The 23,401-nt window shown below is 42.4% G+C and overlaps 1 protein-coding gene across 2 annotated transcripts; it reads left to right on the forward strand.

Moving 5' to 3' along the window:
* The first annotated feature begins 1,983 nt into the window (after positions 1–1,983).
* On the forward strand, positions 1,984–23,370 carry hars (histidyl-tRNA synthetase). Of its 2 annotated transcripts, XM_074674925.1 has the most exons (14): positions 1,988–2,199; positions 3,640–3,991; positions 4,102–4,191; positions 8,730–8,849; positions 8,934–9,029; positions 9,255–9,380; positions 9,489–9,596; positions 10,537–10,635; positions 13,044–13,137; positions 19,203–19,330; positions 19,506–19,778; positions 19,896–20,012; positions 20,499–20,645; positions 22,885–23,370. In XM_074674925.1, exons 2-14 carry the CDS (start codon positions 3,857–3,859, stop codon positions 22,942–22,944), a joined length of 1,593 nt encoding a protein of 530 aa, XP_074531026.1. In that variant the 5' UTR covers positions 1,988–2,199; positions 3,640–3,856; the 3' UTR covers positions 22,945–23,370. The 2 variants fall into 2 exon arrangements, with proteins under 2 accessions (XP_074531027.1, XP_074531026.1); XM_074674926.1 differs by lacking the exon at positions 3,640–3,991 and having other exon boundaries at positions 1,984–2,199.
* The last annotated feature ends 31 nt before the right edge of the window (positions 23,371–23,401 follow it).

The following is a 23,401-nucleotide window of genomic DNA, read 5'->3' on the forward strand; positions in this document are numbered from 1 at the left end:
TCCCGCGAAAACCACAGCGGGTGTGAGTAGTATGATGAAATCACCTCAAATCATTTAGGGGGGCTTGATGATACTTTAGGGGGGGCTTCAGCCCCTCAAATTAGGCCTGACGACGCCACTGGTTGAAATCCTTTTGTCTCATGTTAAACTCAGTTTGTTATGATTTGATCATCTTCAACAATAAAAGATCAATCGTTTATTTTAGGATTTGAGTGATTTTTTTGTTTCTTGGAAGTCGCTACATAGAATAAAAAGAATAAAAAAAAAATAAAAAAAATAAATCAATCAATCATTTATCAACCATAATCAATCTATATTTCCACTGTCAGATGAATGTACTTCTTGTCAGGATGACACACAGCGATAATGATCCAGTTCTGATGCATCATTTCAATATTGGAGCCCCTTAAATTTTTGAAATTGAGCTCACTTTCTGTTTTATTCAGAATAGCATAAAAAGGTCAAAACAAAATAATCGATTGTTTCACTTCAGGGTGATAGCAGACCTACTCAGGATGAAGCTGAGTGAAAGTGGTCCAATTCTGATGCATCATTTCAAAATAAGAGCCCTCTAAATTCTGTAACTAAGCTGTTTGCTTGTTAAGTACATTTTCCAGAATAAAAGGCTAAAAAGAAACAATCAGTCAACCACCCCACCACAGGGTGATAGAAGACCTTGTCAGGATGACAGTAAGAAAAAACGGTCCAATTCTGATGCATCTGAGGCCGTTTTATGGTGCAGTCTGCTGGAGAAATAGTTTAAAGCAGAAGGACAAGAGGAGACTGGAAAAACTGGTGAAGAGAGCTAGCTCTGTGGTTGGATCCAGTTTGGACTCACTGGAGGCTGTGGTGGAAAGGTATACACAGAAGAAAGTGGAGGCCGTCATTCATCACACTGATCACCCACCTCACATCATCCTTGACCAGAGAAACAGCAGCAGTGGACGACTCACCTCTCCGCGCTGCAGGACCGAGAGATACAGAAGATCGTTCCTCCCTGCAGCCTTCAGAGTTTTTAACTCTTTAATCTATGGAAGATGAGCCCAAACTACATGAATTTCCCTTCGGGGATGAATAAAGTATTTTCATCTTTATCTTTTATCTTATCTTATCATGTCAAAGTAAGAGCCCTCTAAAGCAGAGGTGCCCAAATTCTTTTCAGTCAAGGGCCAAAAACGAATCAGGGTCGAGGTCGTGGACCAAAACTCAACATTCATGTCGCAGTGCATGATATTTAATACGCCTACAGCATAACTGTGCAAAATAAATCCTAATACAAGTAGTTTTGAAAATGAAAACATGTTTCTTTACTGCATTTCACAGCATGAAATTACTGATCATCCATGTGGCACAAATACTAGACCTATGTCTTCAAAGAAAGTGGCCCTCTTTTATCAAACGTGTGTACACCCAAAAAAAAAATGGGTGTTTGCTCCTTTCCATGCACAGATCGGCATTTATCAATCTGAAAGCCGGCGCCAGGTACGTTCAAATCCCACACCAGGTCTGAGTTCGTGTAAGTTTCATGTCAGCGGGGAGTGTGGTGCGGCGAGGGAAAGCTGTCTGTGGAGGAGAATTATTAGATCATATGAGCACAAAACATTTACAGTAATTAAAACTTTTATTCGATTAATATTTGGATTGTTGAATTAGATATGACACCAAGAATGTTTCTAACATTTCATTTTTCTCCCGCAAATATATAAAATACTTTGCTATGAAAGAGCAGCGCGAGGTGTCAGCTGATTTCTCCGTAACGTGCTTCCTTAATTGGTTTAGAAAATAATAAAAAATAGAAAGGCGGTTATCAGTTTTTAATACACTCTCATGTCCAGTTGCGAACATTAGTCAAAAATGGCATTCTTGTCCATCTAATGCAGACACACTTTAAGAAACATACACACACACACACACACACACACACACACACACACACACACAGGGTATCCAAAACTTTTTCGACCGGGAGGGGGTGACGTGTGTCCGCCTCTTACGGTCTACGTGTTTCCGGATCCTCGGCAGCACCTCAGCGGCTCACTGCTGACTCCGGGCCGTGGTGTGGATTTGTGTGAAGGTGTGAGCACCGGCAAAGCCAGACTTCTGGACGCCATGGAGGATAAGGCACAGATCCAGGAAGCCATTAAAAGCCAAGGCGAAGTTGTTCGGAAGCTGAAGTCAGAAAAGGCGAGCAAAGAGCAGGTGAGTGCACATTTAAACCTCTTTATTTAAGATAACCTTACACATGTGGTGGCTAGCATGTCCGTTCGGCAGAGCAGTGTTCAGTTAGCCTGCTGTGACTCAAACAAGACGAACTGTCTTCACTATCAAGAGAGCTGTGGACCAAATCACTGTTCACTGTGGTAATAATATTAAAAAGCACAGCATACAAAGTGCTGTGCCTTGCCTTAACACCGCATCCTACATGTCCACCGTCTTTACCTTTAAAAGCTAAACGAGTCTTTGAACTAAGTCTATCCCCTTTAACTTACAAGCCGAACTTTTAAGAAGGGATCGGAAATGTGTAAAATAGTGGCATTGCATTCAACAAACCTTAGCTTTTTATTGATGATACACTCATCGTTAAGATGCTCTACATGTGAACGACGTTTGGCTCCGGTGAAACATGTCTTAGCAGCTTCTGATAGCGCCACAATTAGTTCACCACACTCCTGTAGGTTAGTAAGAAATGTCCAGTTCACCTCAAATGGCTTTGAACTGACTGGATAGGCCAATGGGTTGGAAAACGAAGTCAGTTTATCTATACGGAACGGCTAGGTGTGGCGGATTTAAGAACGACCCTGTTATCTGACGTCTTCAATCCAAATGTGCTTGTACAGAAGCTGTTCTTGCATCATTGAGAGGTTGTGTTGCATTTTTCTGTCTGGTGACAAATCAGGAATGAAACGAAAAGGTTTTAGACCTCTGACGTATCTATGACAACCTCCGTAGACTGTCCGTCAACCACTGATGCTAAATGTCGCCAGTAAACATGGACACGCGTCTGTCCGTCGATCTCCGCTCAGTGAAGCTAACTGGGCTAGCTTCTCTCGGCTTTCCTGGTGGGTCTGACATGTCAGCTGGTGTGGAGGCCAGTTTTCTTTACAAAGTGGCCTCCACATCACAGAGCAGGTTATCAGGGGGCGTCTCCATGGTGACAGACCTCAAGTCAAAGCGTGTTCGACAGATGATGCACTGTCCCAATAAGCTCAAACAGGCGTCATAAAAGAGATTCATCATTATACCAATAGTCCGACAGGAAAACAGAGTGTGAAGCTTTTCTGGGTTCATTCAAATCTAACAACCACCGAAGAGTAGAACGACTTTAAAGAGAGCTGTTTTCACAGAGCGACCGACTGACAGTGGCTTACTGAGCAGAAATGTACAGGAGATGCAGAGAAGGGCCGTGTGTGTGTGTGTGTGTGTATGTGTGTGTGTGTGTGTGTGTGTGTGTGTGTGTGTGTGTTTGTGTGTGTGTGTGTGTGTGTGTGTGTGTGTGTGTGTGTGTGTGTGTGTGTGTGTGTGTTTGTGTGTGTGGGGAGCTGTGTTTGGATGACTCTAATGATTGTCTTGCTGCATCTCATGTTCTATCCTCACCGCTGTGATGATGATGATGCTGCCACATGGCCCGCCTCCCCCTAGTGCTAGGGTTGCTTACCACTTTTCTCCTGTTCTCCCGGCCTCGCCTTGGATGACCCCAACCTGCCTCACCCTTCATCATCTCTATCATCTTCCTCCTGGACGTCGTTGGACTCTCCTCCTGCTGTGCGTCTGTCCACTGTCGTCACTGGCTGCTGTGGCGTGCTCTGGGCTCTTACCTCTGGACGTTTCTTTCCTATGATGCACTGCTGAACTGTACATGTTTTTGTATTCCTGGTGCTGTGGGACCAACATGCTGGGCATGTTTTGTGTTCGTACTTTTGGACTGTTGGGCTGTCGGACTTCAACGTTTGCCCGGTTGTTACACACTCCCCCTGGGATCACTGTTGCCCAGGTAGGCCTCTGTTGCTCTGTGTGCGCGGGTGTGTGTGGTAGAAAGATATTTTCTGATGTTTTAATGTAGAAATTTACCTATGCTGTTTCACTCCCACATGTTCATTTCAGATTGATGAAGAAGTTGCCAAACTGCTTGAGTTGAAGGCCAGGCTAGGAGGAGATGAAGGCAAGCATCAGTTTGTCCTCAAGACAGCCAAGGTAGGACTCAGTCTCTAACTGTACACACACTTATAGAAACACACACTTATAGAAACACACTTATAGAAACACACACTTATAGAAACACACCCTGTCTGCACCCCTGAAACTTCCCAAAGCTGCGCGTTCAATGGGTGAAGGACGCTCTGAGTGACCCTCAAAACTGTATGGAAAGTGTGCAGCCCGACACACGGCCCAGGATATAAAGATCAGGAGACGCTGAGATAATAGCTTCACGGTGAGAATCTGAATCAATCAATCTTTATTTGAGTGATTCTTTAATTAGTGGTACATTTCATGTCCCTGGGATATACTTATCAACTTTACTAGATATCTCAAGTAATGACCAATTTTACATAATGTTGCTTTAGTCAACGAAAATTATGACTAAATTTCAACGTCAACGAACCTTTATCACGTGACGGAAACGGAACGTGAATGGTGTCCATGTGACTAAAACTATAATTAAATATATAATGTGATATTGTTGATGAATAAAAACGGGATTAAATGTGGTTTACAAGATGAAAACTCTGCAAATATTTGTTAACCAAAACGAGATGGGACGTAATGTCATTGCGTTCTTTATTATCCCTTTTATCTTGTATTATTTCCATTTCCTGGGTCGCAGTTCAGCGGCTGTTTCAAATCAGAGCATCTTCTGTGTCTGGAATTGAATGTATTCTTGAGTCTATAAGGTAACAATAACATAATTACAAGATATCCATGTTTGACTTGTGAAATGGATGACTTAGAGAAAATTTTGGTTACATCTACTCCATACTGAGTACTTGTACTAAATTAAGTGGGTTAAAGGATAAGTTCGGTTTATAAAGCTTTCACATTGTTTATAGAATGAAGTAGAACAAAATACTCACCCAGAAGGCTTTCCTGATCCAAGCAGTGCTTCGGGAGATATTTAGATCCAAAATCGTGCAGCGGACGTCCGTATAATGGGATCCATCGGGAGACAGCGTCGCTCCTAAAACTGCATTAATCGTCCAAAAACTCATGTTTTTCACCAATATTCCATCATGGTCCGCTCCGAGATAGTCCTCTGCTGCAGTCTGTGTCACTCCAGACGGCGCTGTGTGGCTGAACTGACCTCTGAACTCACAAAGACTTTGTTTACGTTTGCCCCTCAAAGAAAGGAGTCAGCTCTCCAGAGAGTACTGCACATGCGCAGCACTTTGAGGGGCAAGCGTAAACGGAGTCTTTGTGAGTTCAGTTTTCATTGACTAAAACTTTACATTATATTTGTGTTGGAGAACTCAGCATCAACCGTGTTACCCATTGAAAAAAGGCCTATAAATCAACAATGGGTTTGCTCCAAAGTCATATGACTTAAATAAATTTAAGTCACATCCTCTTTGGAGGAAACCATGAAGAAAGTGTTGCATATTTTAACTCCTCCTCATCATTATAATCAGTCAATCTGATTATAATATAATCAGAATGATTGTCTGTACATGGTGCGCTTTAAGTGTTTGTCAACTGTGTTGTCAACATTTTCTGCTGCTCTTACTTTAGATCAGTGGTTTTCAAAGTATAAAAATAATGATTTAAAAAATGTCTGAAAAGGCGCAAAAAGTATGGAAACAAGCGCGCCATGGTTTCATCATTATTTTCCCTGATGCTGTCCGCTATACGGCGTGCTCGTCTCTGTATGTGGGTGTACATGTGTTTGTGTGTCTGTGTGTGCATAGGGGCGGAACTTTGCCATGCCTTATGTAGGGAGTGGGGGAGAGTTGTGAGCGCGCGACCATGCAAACAGCTACAGGACAATGCCACAACTTCTTTGCTCTGTTACTAAACAGGACACCGACACTCATGGTGTCCAAACCATGTATGGTGAATTGCACTTCTTCAGAGACCTCTGGAAACGTTGCAGTTGAGCCTTTTAGCCGGTCTCATATATCAATTTAGGGGTCTCAGACCCCGCTAGACCCCATGCATTTTGCACAGTGATAAATACGGATATTTAAAGTTGGGTTTTTCTTCGACTGGATTCTCCAAGGCCACAGTGTGTACCTTGTTTACTGTGAGTTTGTAATCTATTTGTGTTTAAAAGAAAAATGTCTCCTTAAACAAGAGTTTTGTAGATGCTAAAAGCAGCTCTGTGTATGATTGATCTGTGATCGAACGATGTTTTAATTACTGCATTTTGATTGATCTTTTATTCTTTGTTGCCACAGAGGCCGTGCTTTCTCTCTTGGCTCAAGAGCTTTCATCTTATTTTATTTTGATGTTTGAAGTTCATGTTGTCATAATAGTAAATGAACAAATAGGCGTTGACCTAAATTCATCTAATTCTTACCCATTTCAACTAAAACTTGGGAGACTGTATTAGGACAGAATGTTTAAAATAAAAATTTATATGTATTTGTTGTTAAAAACAGTGTGAATTGTTCAGTTATTAGAAGTAGAACTTGTTTTATTAAAATAGGGGAGGCCCCAATGACTTCATGTTCTCTGAAGGGAGGCTCACACTTTGAAAACCCCTGCTATAGATGTAAAAAAAAACAAAAAAATGTGAAGAAAACACAGAGGAATATGAGCCAATTGAGGTCAGGTAGTGCCATGTTCAAGGTTGCACTTAATACAAGAGCCAAGAAATTGAGAAAATGTCGACCGTGTTACCCATCACAAAATTTAATGTTTTAGTGACAGGTTTGTCCTGTCAACTGTGTTACCCTGTCAACCCTGTTACCATGTGTTGTCAACCATTGTACATGTGATTTTTGTGCCATAATTCTTTTAAATTTGGCCAAACAGTGATATAAATGATGAGAGACATTTCTAGGGAGTGTAATCTTGCATAGAAATTTTGAATAACTCTAAATTCAGTAAATATAGATTTATGTTGAAAAAATAGTCACAACTTTTGCCCATAACACGACAAAATTATGCTCCAAAATTTTTTTTGTTACTTCACTATTTAAAGATTTATTAGAGCTTGAGCTGTCAACTAATGAATGAAGTACATTCCAGGTGGGGCTAGGGATATATCGAATACACTCCATATATCACGGGTTTTGCACGTGAGATGTGTATAAATATATAAAATGACTATATCGCGATTATCAAGTACAAACAGTCCCCCAAATGTTTTCAAACATCAAAACAAAAATATCTTCGGTGATTCGCTTGTTTCTCTCTGTTGTTCAGCCGGTGCTCCTCCCACAGCGAGCACCATGCTCCCCTGCCCACCCAGAATAATTCTCCTGCGCATGCGTGTTTTGGTATTAGGAGAGGAGGAAAAAAGTCGCTTACACGTCTTATCAGTCACGGGTTGTGGGTTCTTGGGGCTTGTTTTCTAAAGTTTAATTGCTTATTTGGGCTTGCTAAGCTGTCGGTATAATCCCCGAGTCTCTCCCAACTCTCCTCAAATAGAAACAAACGCAATTTGTTGTTGACTTTTACTTTTACTTTTTTTTTTACTTTTGCTTTTCTGCGCACTCTGTCCCTCCCCCTCCTTGTAGCTAAGTCACGGCATTCAGCAGTGCACTGCTCGACACATGACAGCGGATAGAGGACTTTGATGCTATTTAACAACTGAATACCAAAATACTGCTAGCTGGGATATTATCAGAAAACAAACCCAAATCCAATACAATTCAACCAGACCCCAGGCTCATAGACAGAAGTCACTAGAGTTCTTTCAGCATGACCAGCATCATCCAGGTAGCTGGCTCATAGAACTGAAAGTAATATTATCTCCAACTTTAGGTCATTATATTTTCAAAGTGTAATATAATATCATACAATGACATAAAATCTGAATGAATTATTTTACTGGAACTAAAAATATGTAACTACATAAAGTTTGGTTTAAAATTAAAGGTTTGCTAAACTTTACCTGATTGAGATTTTTTGCCTTTTTGCTTTCAAATTTTAAAAATTCAACTGAAAGGTCTGCTTGAATCATCATACTGATGTCCTTTTATGCATCAAAGGTTTGCATTTAACAGCAATACAGTAATTTAGAGGAGAAATCAGAATATTGAGATATATATCGTGTATTGAGATATAGCCTTAAATTATTGAGATTTTGGATTTTGGCCATATCATGCAGCCCTAATTTCAGGTGTATCATTTGCAATCAAATAGAATATGAAACATAAAAGGAAATAATTTTTTTCACTTTTTTGTATACCTGAAATGTTTCCCTAGTTATAGAATCACTTATTTACAGCTCCAAACGATAACAAACTTTGTCTCAAGACTCTTTCCAAACACGTTAGCAGGTGTAGACCTGTTGACCTTACTAAAAGTGTATGATTGTACCTGCTCTGAACTGCCTACCACATTAAACCACATGAGTCCATGTTTCAAGTGTAAGTTTTACATTTTCTTCACTGCAGCATGATGTTCATTTAGTGTCCGTCCAGACAGAGAGCAGGTTTCGAATCAAATCACAACCTAAAGAATCAAAATCAAATCTTGCAGTTTTTAGCAAGACCCAGCCCTACAGCCTTGTCTGATCTCATGTTAAGTCAACAGTCAGAGTGAAAGGCATCAAATTTCTTCTCCTTCAGGGAACGAGGGACTACAACCCTAAGCAGATGGCCATCAGAGAGAGGGTTTTCAACACCATCATCAGCAGCTTCAAGCGCCACGGAGCTGAGACCATAGACACACCTGTTTTTGAGTTGAAGGTAGATTTTCTGACTACTTTATTCAGATTTAATGTCTAAAACCTGAATATGGCAGGCTCACATCATCCACTGGTTGCTTTTTAGGAAACACTGACAGGGAAATATGGCGAGGACTCCAAGCTCATCTATGACCTGAAGGATCAAGGAGGAGAGCTGCTGTCCCTGAGATATGACCTCACTGTATCCTTTTAACCATCATCATCATCAGCAACAGGACGTGCTGTCTGAGTGACCAGCTGCATGGTCAGCTGAACATGTGAAGGGGAATCCGAGTTCCCACAGGGTTTGCATGGAGTGTTTGTTTCCATAGAGAGGAGCAAACAGTAAGCAGCGATCCTTCCCCTCAGTGTACCTCAGTGTGATCAAAGCACAGCCTGCTTTTATCCTTCACCTGCCAACCTTCAGGTCCCCTTTGCCCGCTACCTGGCCATGAACAAGATCACCAACATCAAACGTTACCACATTGCCAAGGTGTACCGCCGTGATAACCCAGCTATGACTCGTGGACGCTACAGAGAGTTCTACCAATGTGTAAGTCACCCTCCAGCGCCCTCCTGTGGTGGAAACAGAGATTCCCTGACCCTCTGGAAACCCTCCTGCTTTGGGTTAGATCATGAAATCATTGAACGTGTGTTTCAGGACTTTGACATCGCAGGGCAGTATGACGCCATGATTCCAGATGCTGAGTGTCTGAAGATTGTCCATGAAATCCTGAATGAGCTGGACCTGGGGGACTTCTGCATCAAGGTTTGTCATGTTGATTCAGGTGAAAACCAGGTGACACTCACAGGTCTGCCCACCTTTGGCTGTCACCAGACACTTAAATGTCCTACACAGGAAGTTTCTTTTTCCTATGGAGTCAATAAAAGAAAAACTAGGCCCATATGTTGCTTTATATTATTTATTTTAAAAATGAAGTTAAAAAAGTCTTTATGGGACATTATGGGAGATAATGCTGGTGAGATGTTTGGTATTTATGATTATATTACTTCTGTAGTTTTGTTTTATAGTTCTTTTGGGTAATGTTCTGAGTTTTAGACACTTCACAACTCTGACATAGAAAGTGATATATTTTATTTATCTCATGTATTAGACTTTTTTGTTTCATATTTTTGATGTTGTATCATGAATTCAGACTTTTATTGAGGATTAAGCTTATTGGAATCATAATTCTTAGTACAAAAGTTCCACATTAAATTATGTTATGTCACACTTTTGTATCTCCCTTGAACTTTAGGTTTGTCTTTTATCACAGTGCTTTGAATTTCTTATTCCTTACAGTCATAAATTATATGAATGTTTGATTCATAATATCTCCATTTTGATGATTTAATCTTTTTTTTTTCTTTCACATCTGTGACATAAAGTATCATTGATTGGTGTAATTCATCCTCCATTATATTGAATTATTAATTATTTTCTACCAATCAAATGTATTTATTTCAAACCCACCAGAAAAGCATTATGCTATGAAAGCTTTATTTGTTTTAATAATGGATCACTTTTATTTGTCAAAGTAACTTAATGTGTAGTGTCCCATTTACAAACGAGTATCTAATGGTGACATTTTGTGTCATTATTCAGACTTTTGAGTGATTTTTACCCATTATTTTGACTTCTATCTCAGTTTTGAACCTTTCTTTGTGAAATGTTTGACCTACTCTGTGACCACGTCCTCTTTTTGCAGGTCAACGACAGACGCATCCTTGATGGCATGTTCGCTGTGTGTGGTGTCCCAGACAACAAGTTCCGCACAATCTGTTCAACTGTGGACAAACTGGACAAGGTACAGTCTGCTCAACATACACACAGGTTCTCAGCCAGAGGTTAAACCCTTTGATGTGCAGGTGAACTGTTGATTTCTCTACCTGGATTAGATCCCCAGGTGGTGTTGGATTGGGATACCTTTAATCCAAAGTAGGGATAGACCAATTATCGGCTGGGCTGATTATCGGGGTCAATATTTGGCATTTTGGAACATATCAGCACCAGCCTTTTTTTTTTAAATCCGATGGTGATTAATCCGACGATATGAAACCAATTTAAAACTGTTGTTTCAACTCTGATTCATTCGCGCTGCTGTCTGCAATCACTCCTCAGTCCCCATCACTGTCCCACCCACAGTACCATCTGATTGGTTACAAGCAGAGCCTTGGCTTGGGTAGCAGCCAATCAGCAGTGAAAGCTCTGCGCATGCAGCGCTGTCTATCTCTCTCACACACACAACATAGATTAAAAAAAGGTTTTGCCAAGAGGAGAAACCCTGGATAGCAGAGATGTGTTTCAAAGGTAAGTTAAGGCAGCAGACTCTCCCGAAATTGTACCATCTTCCAGTCGTCTGTAACTCAAAGCTAATGTTACTGTGAACCCATCATGTTATGTAAACATGAGCGACAGCTCTGCTCACTGGCAGTTCCTCCAGACGTGTTCGTTGATCACATGAATTAAGGTTGCTGATAATGTGAATATGGAAATAGTCTTAGTAGAAGTATGTGTGTGTGTGAGTCGAAACCTAGGACGGGGTCACACTGGCCAACTGTGCTGTGCCTAAGCACGTTTCAGCCCTAAAGCATGTTTGGAATGGCCAGTGTGACCGCAACTGTGCCGTGCTCAAGCACGATTCGCTTCCGTGCTTTGGTACGCTTTGGAGAGGCGTATCTGCTCCCTGCGTGGCTGTCCTGATTTGAATTGCAAATTTGGAGCAATTTTCCTTGTAGGTTGGTGGACGCTAGATAAGCTTGTCTGGCAATATGGGAGCAACCATATCCCATAGTGAGACATCGAGCGAATTATTATGAAACAGAACTTAAGGTTATTTACATAACCCCGGTTCTCTGAGTAATATGAGTGAGATGTCTCACCAGACAACCCTTCTTACTTGGGCGAGTGAGAAGAGGTGCTTATCTTGAATGACGTGGTGCCGTCCGCATGAAGGATTTAAGGTAGGGGGACTCATGACTTTCCCTCCGGGGATCAATAAAGTATATCTTATCTTATCTACCTGTGGCGGACGGACACGTTTCACCAGCCAATCAGGATTGGCGTAATGAGATTAATGCTTCTGAGGGCTGCAGCAGGGGCGTGCATCCCATAGTGAGACATCTCACTCATATTACTCAGAGAACCAGGGTTATGTAAATAACCTTAAGATTTGGCCATTTATTAAGACTCAAAAAAGAAAAGCGCTGTAAAACAGAAAGCAAACTATATACACAGCCTAACTGAGTAAAGGAAAGTGATTCTTAACCAGCTAGCTTCAGTTAACAAAAGTCGGCTAGCTTAATGCTAATATCCATGGAAAATCCCTTTGACGGGCTAATGCACACAAAAATCCCTCCTCTTATCAATACCCACAGGAATTTGTTTTTCTGCCTCTTAAAAATTGATAAGGAATGTTTTAAACTGCAGACATTCAGGAGCTGCTTGTTGATGCTTCTCTGCCCAGTTTCCCCGTCTACGCTATGGAAGCCCTAGATGGTCAAAACATTGAAAATCAGTCATGTGAAAACTTAACAGAAAATTTATTCAACTGCGTTACATGCCTGTACAAGGCAGCACAAACTCAGTTCTGTCCAGTTTTTATTGCAGTTACATTGAAATTTAGGAAAACTTTACTGTAAAAAACTTTAGCTATTTATTTTTTCAAGTTTTCATTTAACTTGATAAAATATGCTGCTAAGCCTGCAAGCTGTTTAATAAACATATGCTTGAAGGCTTTTGAATGAAGTTAAGTGTTGGAGTTTGTATTGTCCAAAATTTTTTACGGCGGTATTTTCACTTTGACTGCAAATATTGGCTTCAAATATCTGTTATTGGCCTCCTTGCCTACGAATAATCGGTTTCCGTATCGGCCCGAAAAGTCCACATTGGTCTATCTCTTATCCAGAGATGAGAATCAAAGAAAGGGGTTGGATTACAGGAACAGGTGTGAACACATGTTTTGATGGGTCAGAGAAAACAGCATTCCTACACTCAGGCACACTCAGATAAGAATAGATTATCAGGTTATATTAAATTCAGCTCTGTACTTCATCATGTCTGCGGTGACATGGTGAAGAAAGTCCACACCAAAAATGTTAAATAGAGAAGTTGTGTGTGTATGTGTGTGTATAATCTTAGATTGTGTGGATTTTGGTGTGTGGTATCATGTCCTTGTGCTGATGTCCCCCCCCTCCCCCTAACACCTTCCTGCAGATGCCCTGGGATGAGGTGAAGAAGGAGATGGTGGAGGAGAAGGGCCTGTCAGAGGAAGCTGCTGATCAGATCGGGGAGTACGTCAGTATGCAGGGTGAGTCCTCCTACACAGCATGACAGAGCAGCCACACCAGGCCTTGGCTTTTCAGCAGCAACGCCAGGCTGTAGCTTTTAGGCAGTGATACCAGGCTGTGGCTTTTCAGCAGCAACGCCAGGCTGCGGCTGTGAAGCAGCGACCTCAGGCTTTGGCTTTACAGCAGCGACTTCAGGCTGTGGCTTTAGAATAGAATAATTGAATAATAGAATAGAATCCAATCAAAAGAAGATACTCTATTTGTCCCTGAGGGAAGATTCAGGAGGAGTCACAGCAGCAATCAAAAAAACAAAAGTAAGAAAATGTTTAGAAAGTGCAAAAAGGTCAGTAAGAAAACAGGTGATGACAGCTTGTCCATCATTGTCCAGTTCAGCCAGCCTCCACCTCCACAGGGTCCAGGACTGAGCTTCTTCAGCAGTCTGTTCAGTCTCTGTCTCCTGGATCCTGTCTGCTCACAGCAGGTGATCTTCTTCTAATGTGGCGTTGGTGTTTGGTGTTAGCTCCTTTAGCCATGTCTATAAATAGCATAATCATACTCTGCCTTCTGGTATTTCCTCTGTTGCTGGGTTAGCATGGTTAGCTTGTCCATCTTGGCGATAGATCCTACGTTTCCAGTAAGGATGGATGGAAGGACAGGTCGATGTCGTCACTTCTTAGCTCACACCTGAGCACGCTGTCCTCACCTCCTCCTCCTCCTCACCTTGTGGGAAGACATCAGGCCTTGCACCAGCATTGACATGCTACAGGCTGCTAACAGCTGATTCCACTTGTAAACACTGCGGCCATGGTTACATGAAGGAACTCCAGACTAGAGGCTGACACTTTTTCAGGAATTCCACGGGTCACGGAATTCCTGTGGGATTCCCGCAGAATGGGAGTCAACTTTGCTATTAGTCACGGGATTGGGACGGTACAGGATCAAAAGTTAACGGGAGCAGACGGGAGCGGGAACCCATCAGGAAAATAAATATGATATGTGACATGTGCTGGCATTTTGTAGTTTATTTCCAATAAGCCTACACTGTATGGCGTGTAAAAAGAACTACACTTCATAGAGGCCAACAGTGCTCCTGGCAGCTGTCTTCCGTTGAAATCAAAAACAGCAACAGAAGGAGTATACACTGCCGTAGAATCCAATGCGCTAAAAACTAACTGACTGACTGCAAATAATGTCTACAGCCATCGCATCACTGGAGTTTCCATTTTTGTGCTTTTTGCTTCCTTCAAAGATCAGGGCTTCACACCCACTCACTGGGCTCAAAGCGCAACTGAAAGGCTCTGGGTCACCTGACTGCGCTCTCCACCAGCCCACTCGAGCCAGTTAAATAATGCCTTCAAAAATAACACTTAACCACATCATTTTCATACAGTAGCAACCTGTTGTTTGTCCGTGATCAGTTTGAGTTTACACTGTAATTGACGGATTCAGCGACAGTTTCACCTCTGTCCCCCTGCGCGCGTGTAATGGATGAAAGTCACCGCTGCAGACAGCTCCGCTACTCTCTCCCAGTTCACTTAAACGCCAGATCAAACAGTGGTGCGTCGCTCTCTGTGGTCAGATAATCTTAGTGAAATCATGTAGTGTGTGCTGGTCAGTATTTGTGAATCTTGTAGTTAGAGCGTGCTTAAGGTGGTATTCAGACCTGGACTGTTTGGTCCACTATAAACGGACCAGGGTTCCTTTCCCACGCTGGTCCGGACTTTTTATGCAGATGTGAATAGACACAAACCAACCCTGGTGCGGACCAAACAACCGGACCGAGACCCACTTTCTGAGGTGGTCTCGGTCCGCTTCCAAATGAACTCCAGTGCAGGTCTGAATACAAACCAAGGTCCATCAGAACTAATTACAGGATACATGCGCCTTTTGGGCCTATAAAGCCACCGTAGCCAAGCATTGTGCATGAATCCCCACGTATTTCACTCGCAGCCCGTAGTGAATGTTGTTCTTTAGTTCATACCTGATCTTCCGTCTTCTGTTTAGCCACGCTGTTGCTAGCATGTAGTGGGTCAGGACCATAGACTATTAAAAAACATGGACGTCCGCTTGCTCGGCTCAAAGTGAGGTCTCCACAAAAACTGCTCCCCCTGGTATCTGGCTGCAGTATAGGTTAAAGCCCATCTGGAATCAGCCATTCCAGATGGGCTGTGGTCAAACTTAATAATATTATTACACCTCATAGAAATGTTTCTCACGTCCGAATGTTAGGGTGATTTGAAGATATTATTTGGCTGTCTTGTATCCAAGTCCTCTCTTTTCTGAAAAGTTTCTTTTTCATTAGTTAGGTTAAAAACAAGGCTTTATGTAACATTTAACGATGATTGACAGCTGACGTTTTAGTGTATTTTTTTGGGGGGGGAACGTAAAATATGTCGGGAGGTAGAGTCAGGAAGTGACTAGACTCTTGAAAGAAAAAAAATTATTATTATTTTTGTTACCCAGCTCCACTCAGATTCTCCCAGAATCCCTCATTGTCTCTACTGCGCAGACTCTGGCTCCAAGCTGCTACAATGGTGGCGCCTGAGATGGCGGTATTTTGGCTTCAAAACCGTATAATGATAAATGGCGGAGCCACTCTGTCCGCTCCATATACAGTCTATGGTCAGGACACGCAGAGCATAGCGTCTCCTTGCTGCGTGCATTCGTCTTTGCTGTTCCAAAATTTAAAACGAAGCAATGTTAAGCTGCTTTGAAGGAGCTGCTCTTGAAACTGAAAATGATTTAGCAGCTCTAATAAGAGCACAAACACGTTTACCTCCATTTCCGGGTCTGTACTCTGTGTGCCGCCCTTTGTCAGTGCTGTCCAATGAGAGCACTGATCGTCACACACGTGGATGTGTTTACAGAATATAGTCCACTTGCAAAAAGTACAACCTGAATACAAACCGCACCAAACAAAAAGAATAAGGCTGTATTCAGACCAGAAAAGTCCTTTGGTCCACTTGTTTGGTCCGGACCAAAACCGGACCTTATTGGGATTGAGATGGGACAGGATTTTTTTCTGTGGGAGTGGGATGGGACAGTAGTGAAAATCCACTCCCTTATCAGGCTGTACTCCAGAAAAACAAAGGAGCAAAAATAGTAAAAATATCACTGAAGACAAACCAACAAATGAGCCATACAAAGTAAAGATCCACTCCAAATACAAAGATGACGAAAAAGAAAAAAATGACAATAAACAGACAAAGAAGACTGACCTGCTGCAACAGGCAGCCACAACCAACAGGGCAGCAACAAGGAAGCACAGCAGTGACTCCAGGCTGAGGCTTAACAGCAGTGATGCCAGACCGTGGCTTAACTGCGGCTCAAGGCTGTGGTTTTGGGGCAACAACGCCAGGCTGTGGCTTTACAGCAAAAATGCCACGCTGTAGCTTTGCAGGGCTCCAGAGTGTGACCAATTTGGTTGCATATGCAACCCAGAATTTCAAGAAGGCGGCAAATATTTTCTCTTGGTTGTGCTTGTGCACCTGAGGCTGCTGGATGAAAAGTTTTTTTTTTTTTTTGTTGTCGCAAGCGTATCATCTCCGTGTTCTCCTTTGACAGTACTCACACTCAGGGAAGGATCATACCGTGATCTGAACCAGTAAGAGACAGAGTTCAGGCAGTTCTTTTCCTCTGATTGGCTGTGGTTCTGTTCACTCACTGCTCTAAGTTGTATGCACGTTTACATATCCCCAGCTCTGCATGGCACACAGCGGAGTTCACCCTGCTGTGTGCACATAAGACCCACTGTTACTGGAGAAAATTGACTCCACTGTTACTACGATCATTTGTGTTTACAGACGTGTTATCATCTAACTCTAGGTTTCATAAGCTGTAATGAATTACATGTATCAACATAAATATCCTGCAAAATGCAGAGAAAACGTTCATCTCTATTTCCAAGTTTATATCTGCATATTAAGTCATCAGCACCAGCAGAGGTACCCCCTGTCACTCTGTGTGGTTTGTATTTTCTTTAAACTTCATCCTGATCACTTTGTGGAGATTGTCATGATGATCAGTGAGGTGCTGGCACTGTCAGTTAAATCATACGCATTATATGTCAGCTGATTGTTAATCCTTCTCACTCTAATACAGGAGACACCTTTCTGCTCTCTTTGGGACAGAAGTTGTAGTTTGTCCCCCTTCTCCATTCTTTAAAAACTAACAAGAGTTTCCCTCAAGCTGCTGGTGAGCAAACCTGAAACCTCTTAGCTTTGTACCAATGTCACTATGTGCCGCTGTGCAGGGGCGTGTCCAGACTTAGAGACTTATTACCATTTCTCCTCTTTAACTTCACTCTCTACTGGAACAATTAAAAGTTAATGTTATTGTATAGATATTATATTCAACAATGACTTTAGTATAGAATGTACTGTACATAAATCTGCATCAGCAAGTTTAATAAATTTAAAGCAGTTTAAACCCAAAAAACAAAGATGAACCTGTAAATTACACCAAAAACCAACAAAGCCTGAGGAAAACACTACTGTTGTATACAACATTAACAAAGGGGAGTTGCCGTTCACCAGATTTCAATCAAAAAAAAAATTCTCAATTAAGAAAAATGGATTAACATCAATTCAGATCAGTGAAGCCCTTTAGGAACAGGCACTTTGATAAGATAAGAGAAGATAAGATAAGATAAGATAAAAATACTTTATTCAACCCCGAAGGGAAATTCATGTAGTTTGGGCTCATCTTCCAAATATTTGGATTTAATTTAATATTTGGATTTGGGAATATTTCATTTTTCTTCATGTTTGGATTTAAAATGTTCAATTTAAGGTGGTGCAATTAAGAATTTGGGTGCATCTAAATTTTGTGCTGGTGCACCTAAAAAAAAAAAGGTAGGTGCACCAGTGCAACCAATGAAAAATGTTAGTCAGGAGTCCTGCTTTACAGCAGCCACTCCAGGCTGTGGCTTCACAGAGGTGTCCCCAGTCTGTGGCTTTACAGCAGCAACTTAAGGCTCTGGCTTCAGAGCAGCGTGCAGACCATGTTGAGCAGGGTGATATAGCCTGAAAATAAAATTTCCCCATTTTTTTCCACAAAAAAATTGATTTGCAAATTGTTTCCCATTTTTTTCCCAACCTTTTAAAGAAAACAACAAATGCAAAATTCTGAGAGAAGCTAAAACCAGTTTTGTTTTAATTCTATCAAAAACCTACAAAAGTAACCTCTTTTTCACTCCTGGAACTGAAGTGTTCACTGTTCTTCTTTTTCAACGAATTCACTTTGTAGTTTTAAAAAAGTACAAAGTGGAGACAGACTTGTTTGCATTCACATTGAAAGCTGCTCCATTTTATACATTTTGAAACTAAAAATACAGCTATAAAAGCTTGTACCGTACTGTTCGGGTCACTACAGCACTATTCAATTATATTCTACTTTTAAATAATTTTCTAAAAAACGATTTGTTTTAGTCTTGTTTTATTTTTTGCCAAAGCTGTAGCCTGTTAATGTAATTGTAATACAAACAAATAAGCAAAAATAAATGCTATTTATTCTAGTGTGGGCTCACAAAATTCATGCCTCCCTGTGTAAGTCAGTGCCCTGGTCGGGGCACCCCAGTCTAAAATACCTGGACCCGCCCCTGCTTGTCAGAGGGTACCTCGTTGCAGTTTCCTTATGTTGCTCTGCTCATCAGCAGATGGATTAATGTTGAAGGGAGGGTTCAGCTGGTGGAATAGAGGGAGTTACAGAGAAAGACAGGACTCAGCCCCCCCCCCGATAAAAGTCAAACACCTTCTCAGTCGTGTCTGTCCAAGCAGTGCGCTGCTCTGGTTGGTCAACTGTCGTCGTCCCGTCTCCCTCCCCACAGTCTGTTTTCACAAATCATGATCCATCCATATCACCAGAAAGAAGGAATTTCTTAGGTAGAGTGGGGGTCTGATTTATATTTCTCCACTATCTAAATCTAAAATTGATCAGAGTATTAATTTTAAAGAGCAGCAAGTTTTACACCTGTCAATTACATCATTAATAATCTTCAGGTGAACCTAAAAGGGTCTCGGCTTTGTAAATGTTTCAGTCAGAGATCCACGGGGCACACGCTAACAGGTGTCTGTGTACTCTTTAGGGGGGAGGGACTTGGCAGAGCGCCTCCTCCAGGACCAGAAAATGTCTCAGAGTAAGCAGGCATGTGCTGGTCTGTCCGACATAAAGCTGCTCTTCAGCTACCTGGAGCTGTTCCAGGTCACAGACAAGGTAAGACCTGAAGTCACATCCTGGAACATTTTTATGCATAACAATCGATTTGATTTAAAAGCTCCTTTCATACCACTCAAGGTCACTTTACAAATAGTTCAGAGGCAACAAAGAAGAAACAAGGTCACATCCTGTTCCTTAAACTTCCTCTCCTTTCTGTCCCCCCCCAAACAAGGTGGTGTTTGACCTCAGTCTGGCCCGGGGTCTGGACTATTACACCGGGGTCATTTATGAGGCAGTGCTGACTCAGGCAGGCGTGACCCTGGCCAGCGCTGAAGCAGAGAACGGCGCCCCTGCTGAGGAGAGAGTCAGTGTGGGCAGCGTGGCTGGTGGGGGCCGATACGACGGCCTGGTGGGCATGTTCGACCCCAAAGGAAGGAGGGTGCCCTGTGTGGGCGTCAGCATCGGCATCGAGCGGATCTTCTCCATCATGGAGCAGAAGGCAGAGGTGAGGAGCAGACTGCTAGGAGGTGACAGAGGACATGCGTGCCCTTCTGATACATGGTCTCTTACATGTTCCGTAACTGGTTCCGTCACATGTTCTGCTCGTCCCCCTTTTGTCCAGGCCTCAGCAGAGAAGGTGCGTACCACAGAGGTTCAGGTCCTGGTGGCGTCAGCACAGAAGAACCTTCTGGAGGAGAGACTTAAACTCATCTCTGAACTCTGGGAAGCTGGCATCAAGGTGTGTGTGTATGTGTGTATGTTCTCTCTCATGTATTCACTAATTTAAAAATAATCATCAAAAAATCAACATCGACATTTTCTACTTTAAAAATTAAAACATTTAAAAAATCACTTTCTTCTGTCTGTTCCTGTCTCTCTCTCTCTCTCTGCCTGCCTACCTGTCTCTCTCTCTGCCTGCCTGCCTGTCTCTGTCTCGTTACCTGCTCTCTCCCTGTCTGTCTGTCTGTCTACCTGCCTGACTCTCTTTGGCTGCCTGCCTGTTTCTCTGCCTGCCTGTCTCTCTGCCTGTCTCCATGTCTCCCCGTCTCTCTGCCTGTCTCTCTGCCTGCCTGTCTGTCTGGCTCTCTGCCTGTCTGCCTGTCCCTCTGTCTCTCTGCCTGCCTGTCTGTCTGGCTCTCTGCCTATCTGCCTGTTCCTCTGTCTTCCTGTCTCTCTCCCTGCCTGTCTTTTGGTCTACCTGTCTGTCCCACTGTCTGTGTCTCAGGCTGAATTGATGTATAAGAAGAACCCAAAACTGCTGAGTCAGCTCCAGTACTGTGAGGAGTCTGGGATCCCTCTGGTGGCCATACTGGGAGAACAGGAGCTGAAGGATGGAGTGGTCAAACTCAGAATGGTGGCTACCAGAGAGGAGGTATGAGTGACAGACAGGCACACACACACACACACACACACACACACACACACACACACACACACACACACACACACACACACACACACACACACACACACACACACACACACACACACACACACACACACACACACACAGGGTGCGTCTCAAAGCAATAATTTCATGCCTCCTCTCTCCTCTCTATTCCACGGCACCGGAAGTACTTTCTGATTCGCCATTTTGAAGACTGTCCCAAAGCGGTAATTGTGCTCAGAGGAGAGAGGAGACTGAGCTGAGGAGCTACGATAGGGAAAACACGAGAGCTTGCTTTGCGGAAGTCTTTTCACTGACAGACACGCCCCCACATGGAATATCACTCTCTGATTGGACGCTGCAGCAGCTTCTCTACATGCAACCTCACAAACACAGTTTGTAAGTTTTTTATGTTTTTTATGAGAGAAGACGAGCTGAGGACAGGCATCGAAGATCGTTCAGAAACGGGTCATAAATTTGGGAATAAAAAGTGGAGTGAGTTGAAAGAACAAATTACTGAACACAACCATCATCATTTGTTTAACTGGTTTAAGGAACAGACAAAGCTCTGTTACTGTTTATGTTTTATCAGAGTTATTACAGCGCACATGTGCAGACACACAAACAGCTGATAGAGCTGACTGACAGATGATCCAGAGGTGATCAGCTGATGCCATCATCACTGAAACACGTCACTTAGGCCCCGTTTACACGGAGACTCCCGCAACAATTCTTCCTTTGCGTTTTCAAAAGCCACCCGCGTTTACATGAGGACGGCGTGAAAACGATCCGCGTTCATACGACTCCAGGAGGACAAGTCACTTCTTCTGTTCTTTCTTTTTCTGCCGTTTTGTTGTGACAGACGGTTGGCAATCCAACCATAACGCGTATTACCACCACCTATTGGCTCAACTGGAAATGTGGCTGAGCGCGCAGCCTTCACCTGAAACTGCGAGTGCGCATGCGGTGATGTCAGCGTTTCACCCTGAGACGCTTCGCTCTGTGTTTACACAAAGCTGGATGGAGGAGCGGATTCAGATCTTTCCACTCTGGGGAGCGTTTTCAAAAGTTTGCGTTTTCACTGAAAACGCAACGTGGTCTCGTCTAAACAGAAGGCCAAAACGCAACGAAATGTTTGCGGAATCGACCGTTTTCAGTGTCATGTAAACAGGGCCTTAATTTGACGCTCCGAAGGAGAGGATGTCCCATTGCTCTAAAAACCAATCTCCTCCATCCTCTCTCCTCTCTTTATTTCCTCGCGTCTCTCCCATGCCTCTCAGGTGAGAGGAACTAGGATGCAAGTGTAGGAAGGAAGTAGGGCTGGGGGATATATTGAATATACTCCATGTATCACAGGTTTTTGCACGTGAGATGTATAAAATAACTATCGCAACCATTGAGTACAAACAGTAACCTAAATGTTTTCAAACGTCAGAATGTAAATCTCTTCGGTTATTCGCTTGTTTCACTCTGCTGAATGCTGAATACCAAAATACAGCTAGCTGGAATATTATCAGAAAACAAACCCAAATGCAATACAATTCAACCAGACCCCATGCTCATCATCCAGGTTGCTGGTTTATGGAAATGAAAGGAATATTACCTCTAACTTAAGTTCATGATATTTTCAAAGTGTTATATAATATAATATAATATAATATAATATAATATAATATAATATAATATAATATAATATAATATAATATAATAATAATATAATATAATATAATATAATATAATATAATATAATATAATATAATATAATATAATATATTCAGTCAGTTGAGTTAATCCAAATGAATTATTTTACTGGAACTAAAAATATGTAACTACATAAAGTTTGGTTTAAATAAAAGGTTTGCTTAACTTTACCTGATTGAGATTTTCCCCTTTTTGCTTTCAGATTTAAAAATCCAACTAAAAGGTCTGATCTAATCATCATACTGATGTCCTTTTCTGCATCAAAGGGTTGAATTTAACAATAATAGTGTGATTTAGGGGAGAAATCAGGATATCGAGATATATTTCCTGTATCGAGATATAGCCTAGAAATATTGAGATATGGGATTCTGGCCATATCGTGCAGCTCCAGAAGGAAGGATGGAACTTTGGAGCTTTGAGACGCACCAACACACTGAGCCAAAGAGGACCCACACACTCTTCCTGAGGACAGACAGCTTCAGAGGTTCAGGGCTAACCTCTGTGTTTCTGTTCCTCTCCACAGGCCGACATTTCCAGAGCAGACCTTATAGATGAGATCAGGAGGAGGACACCCCAGGCCTAGTCCCCCCATGCCCCACCTCCTCACACACACACACACACACACACACACACACACACACACACACACACACAGTGAATGAGAAACAGTGCATGGGGGTCAGCAGGTGATGCTCTGAGCAGCAGCACCCCCCCCCCCCCCCCCCCCCCCCCCGGCTGCTCCGGGTCAGGACTGACAGTCTATGACAGAAGAGGAACCAACCTTGGTTGGATTCCTGTCTGAGGAGTCCAGGGGCTTTCTGCTGCACTCTGATTGTTGGGCTGACACCAGTCACAGCACATTAAAGAAATAAATCAATAAATGAATCAGTAAATCAACCTTTGTTGTTACATCACAGCTCTGTGCAGGATTAAACAGAGTTTATGTTCAGCGGTTTAATCTGGATCAAACATGCTCATGCTCTCAAGTGTCTGAAATAAACACCTCCCATACCCCTCTGTGTCCTTTTTTGTGCAGTTAC

Source organism: Halichoeres trimaculatus, unplaced genomic scaffold (assembly GCF_033239565.1).
Source record: "Halichoeres trimaculatus isolate MK-OKI-2021-1 unplaced genomic scaffold, fHalTri1.1 fHalTri1_scaffold_7, whole genome shotgun sequence".
NCBI lineage: Eukaryota > Metazoa > Chordata > Actinopteri > Labriformes > Labridae > Halichoeres > Halichoeres trimaculatus.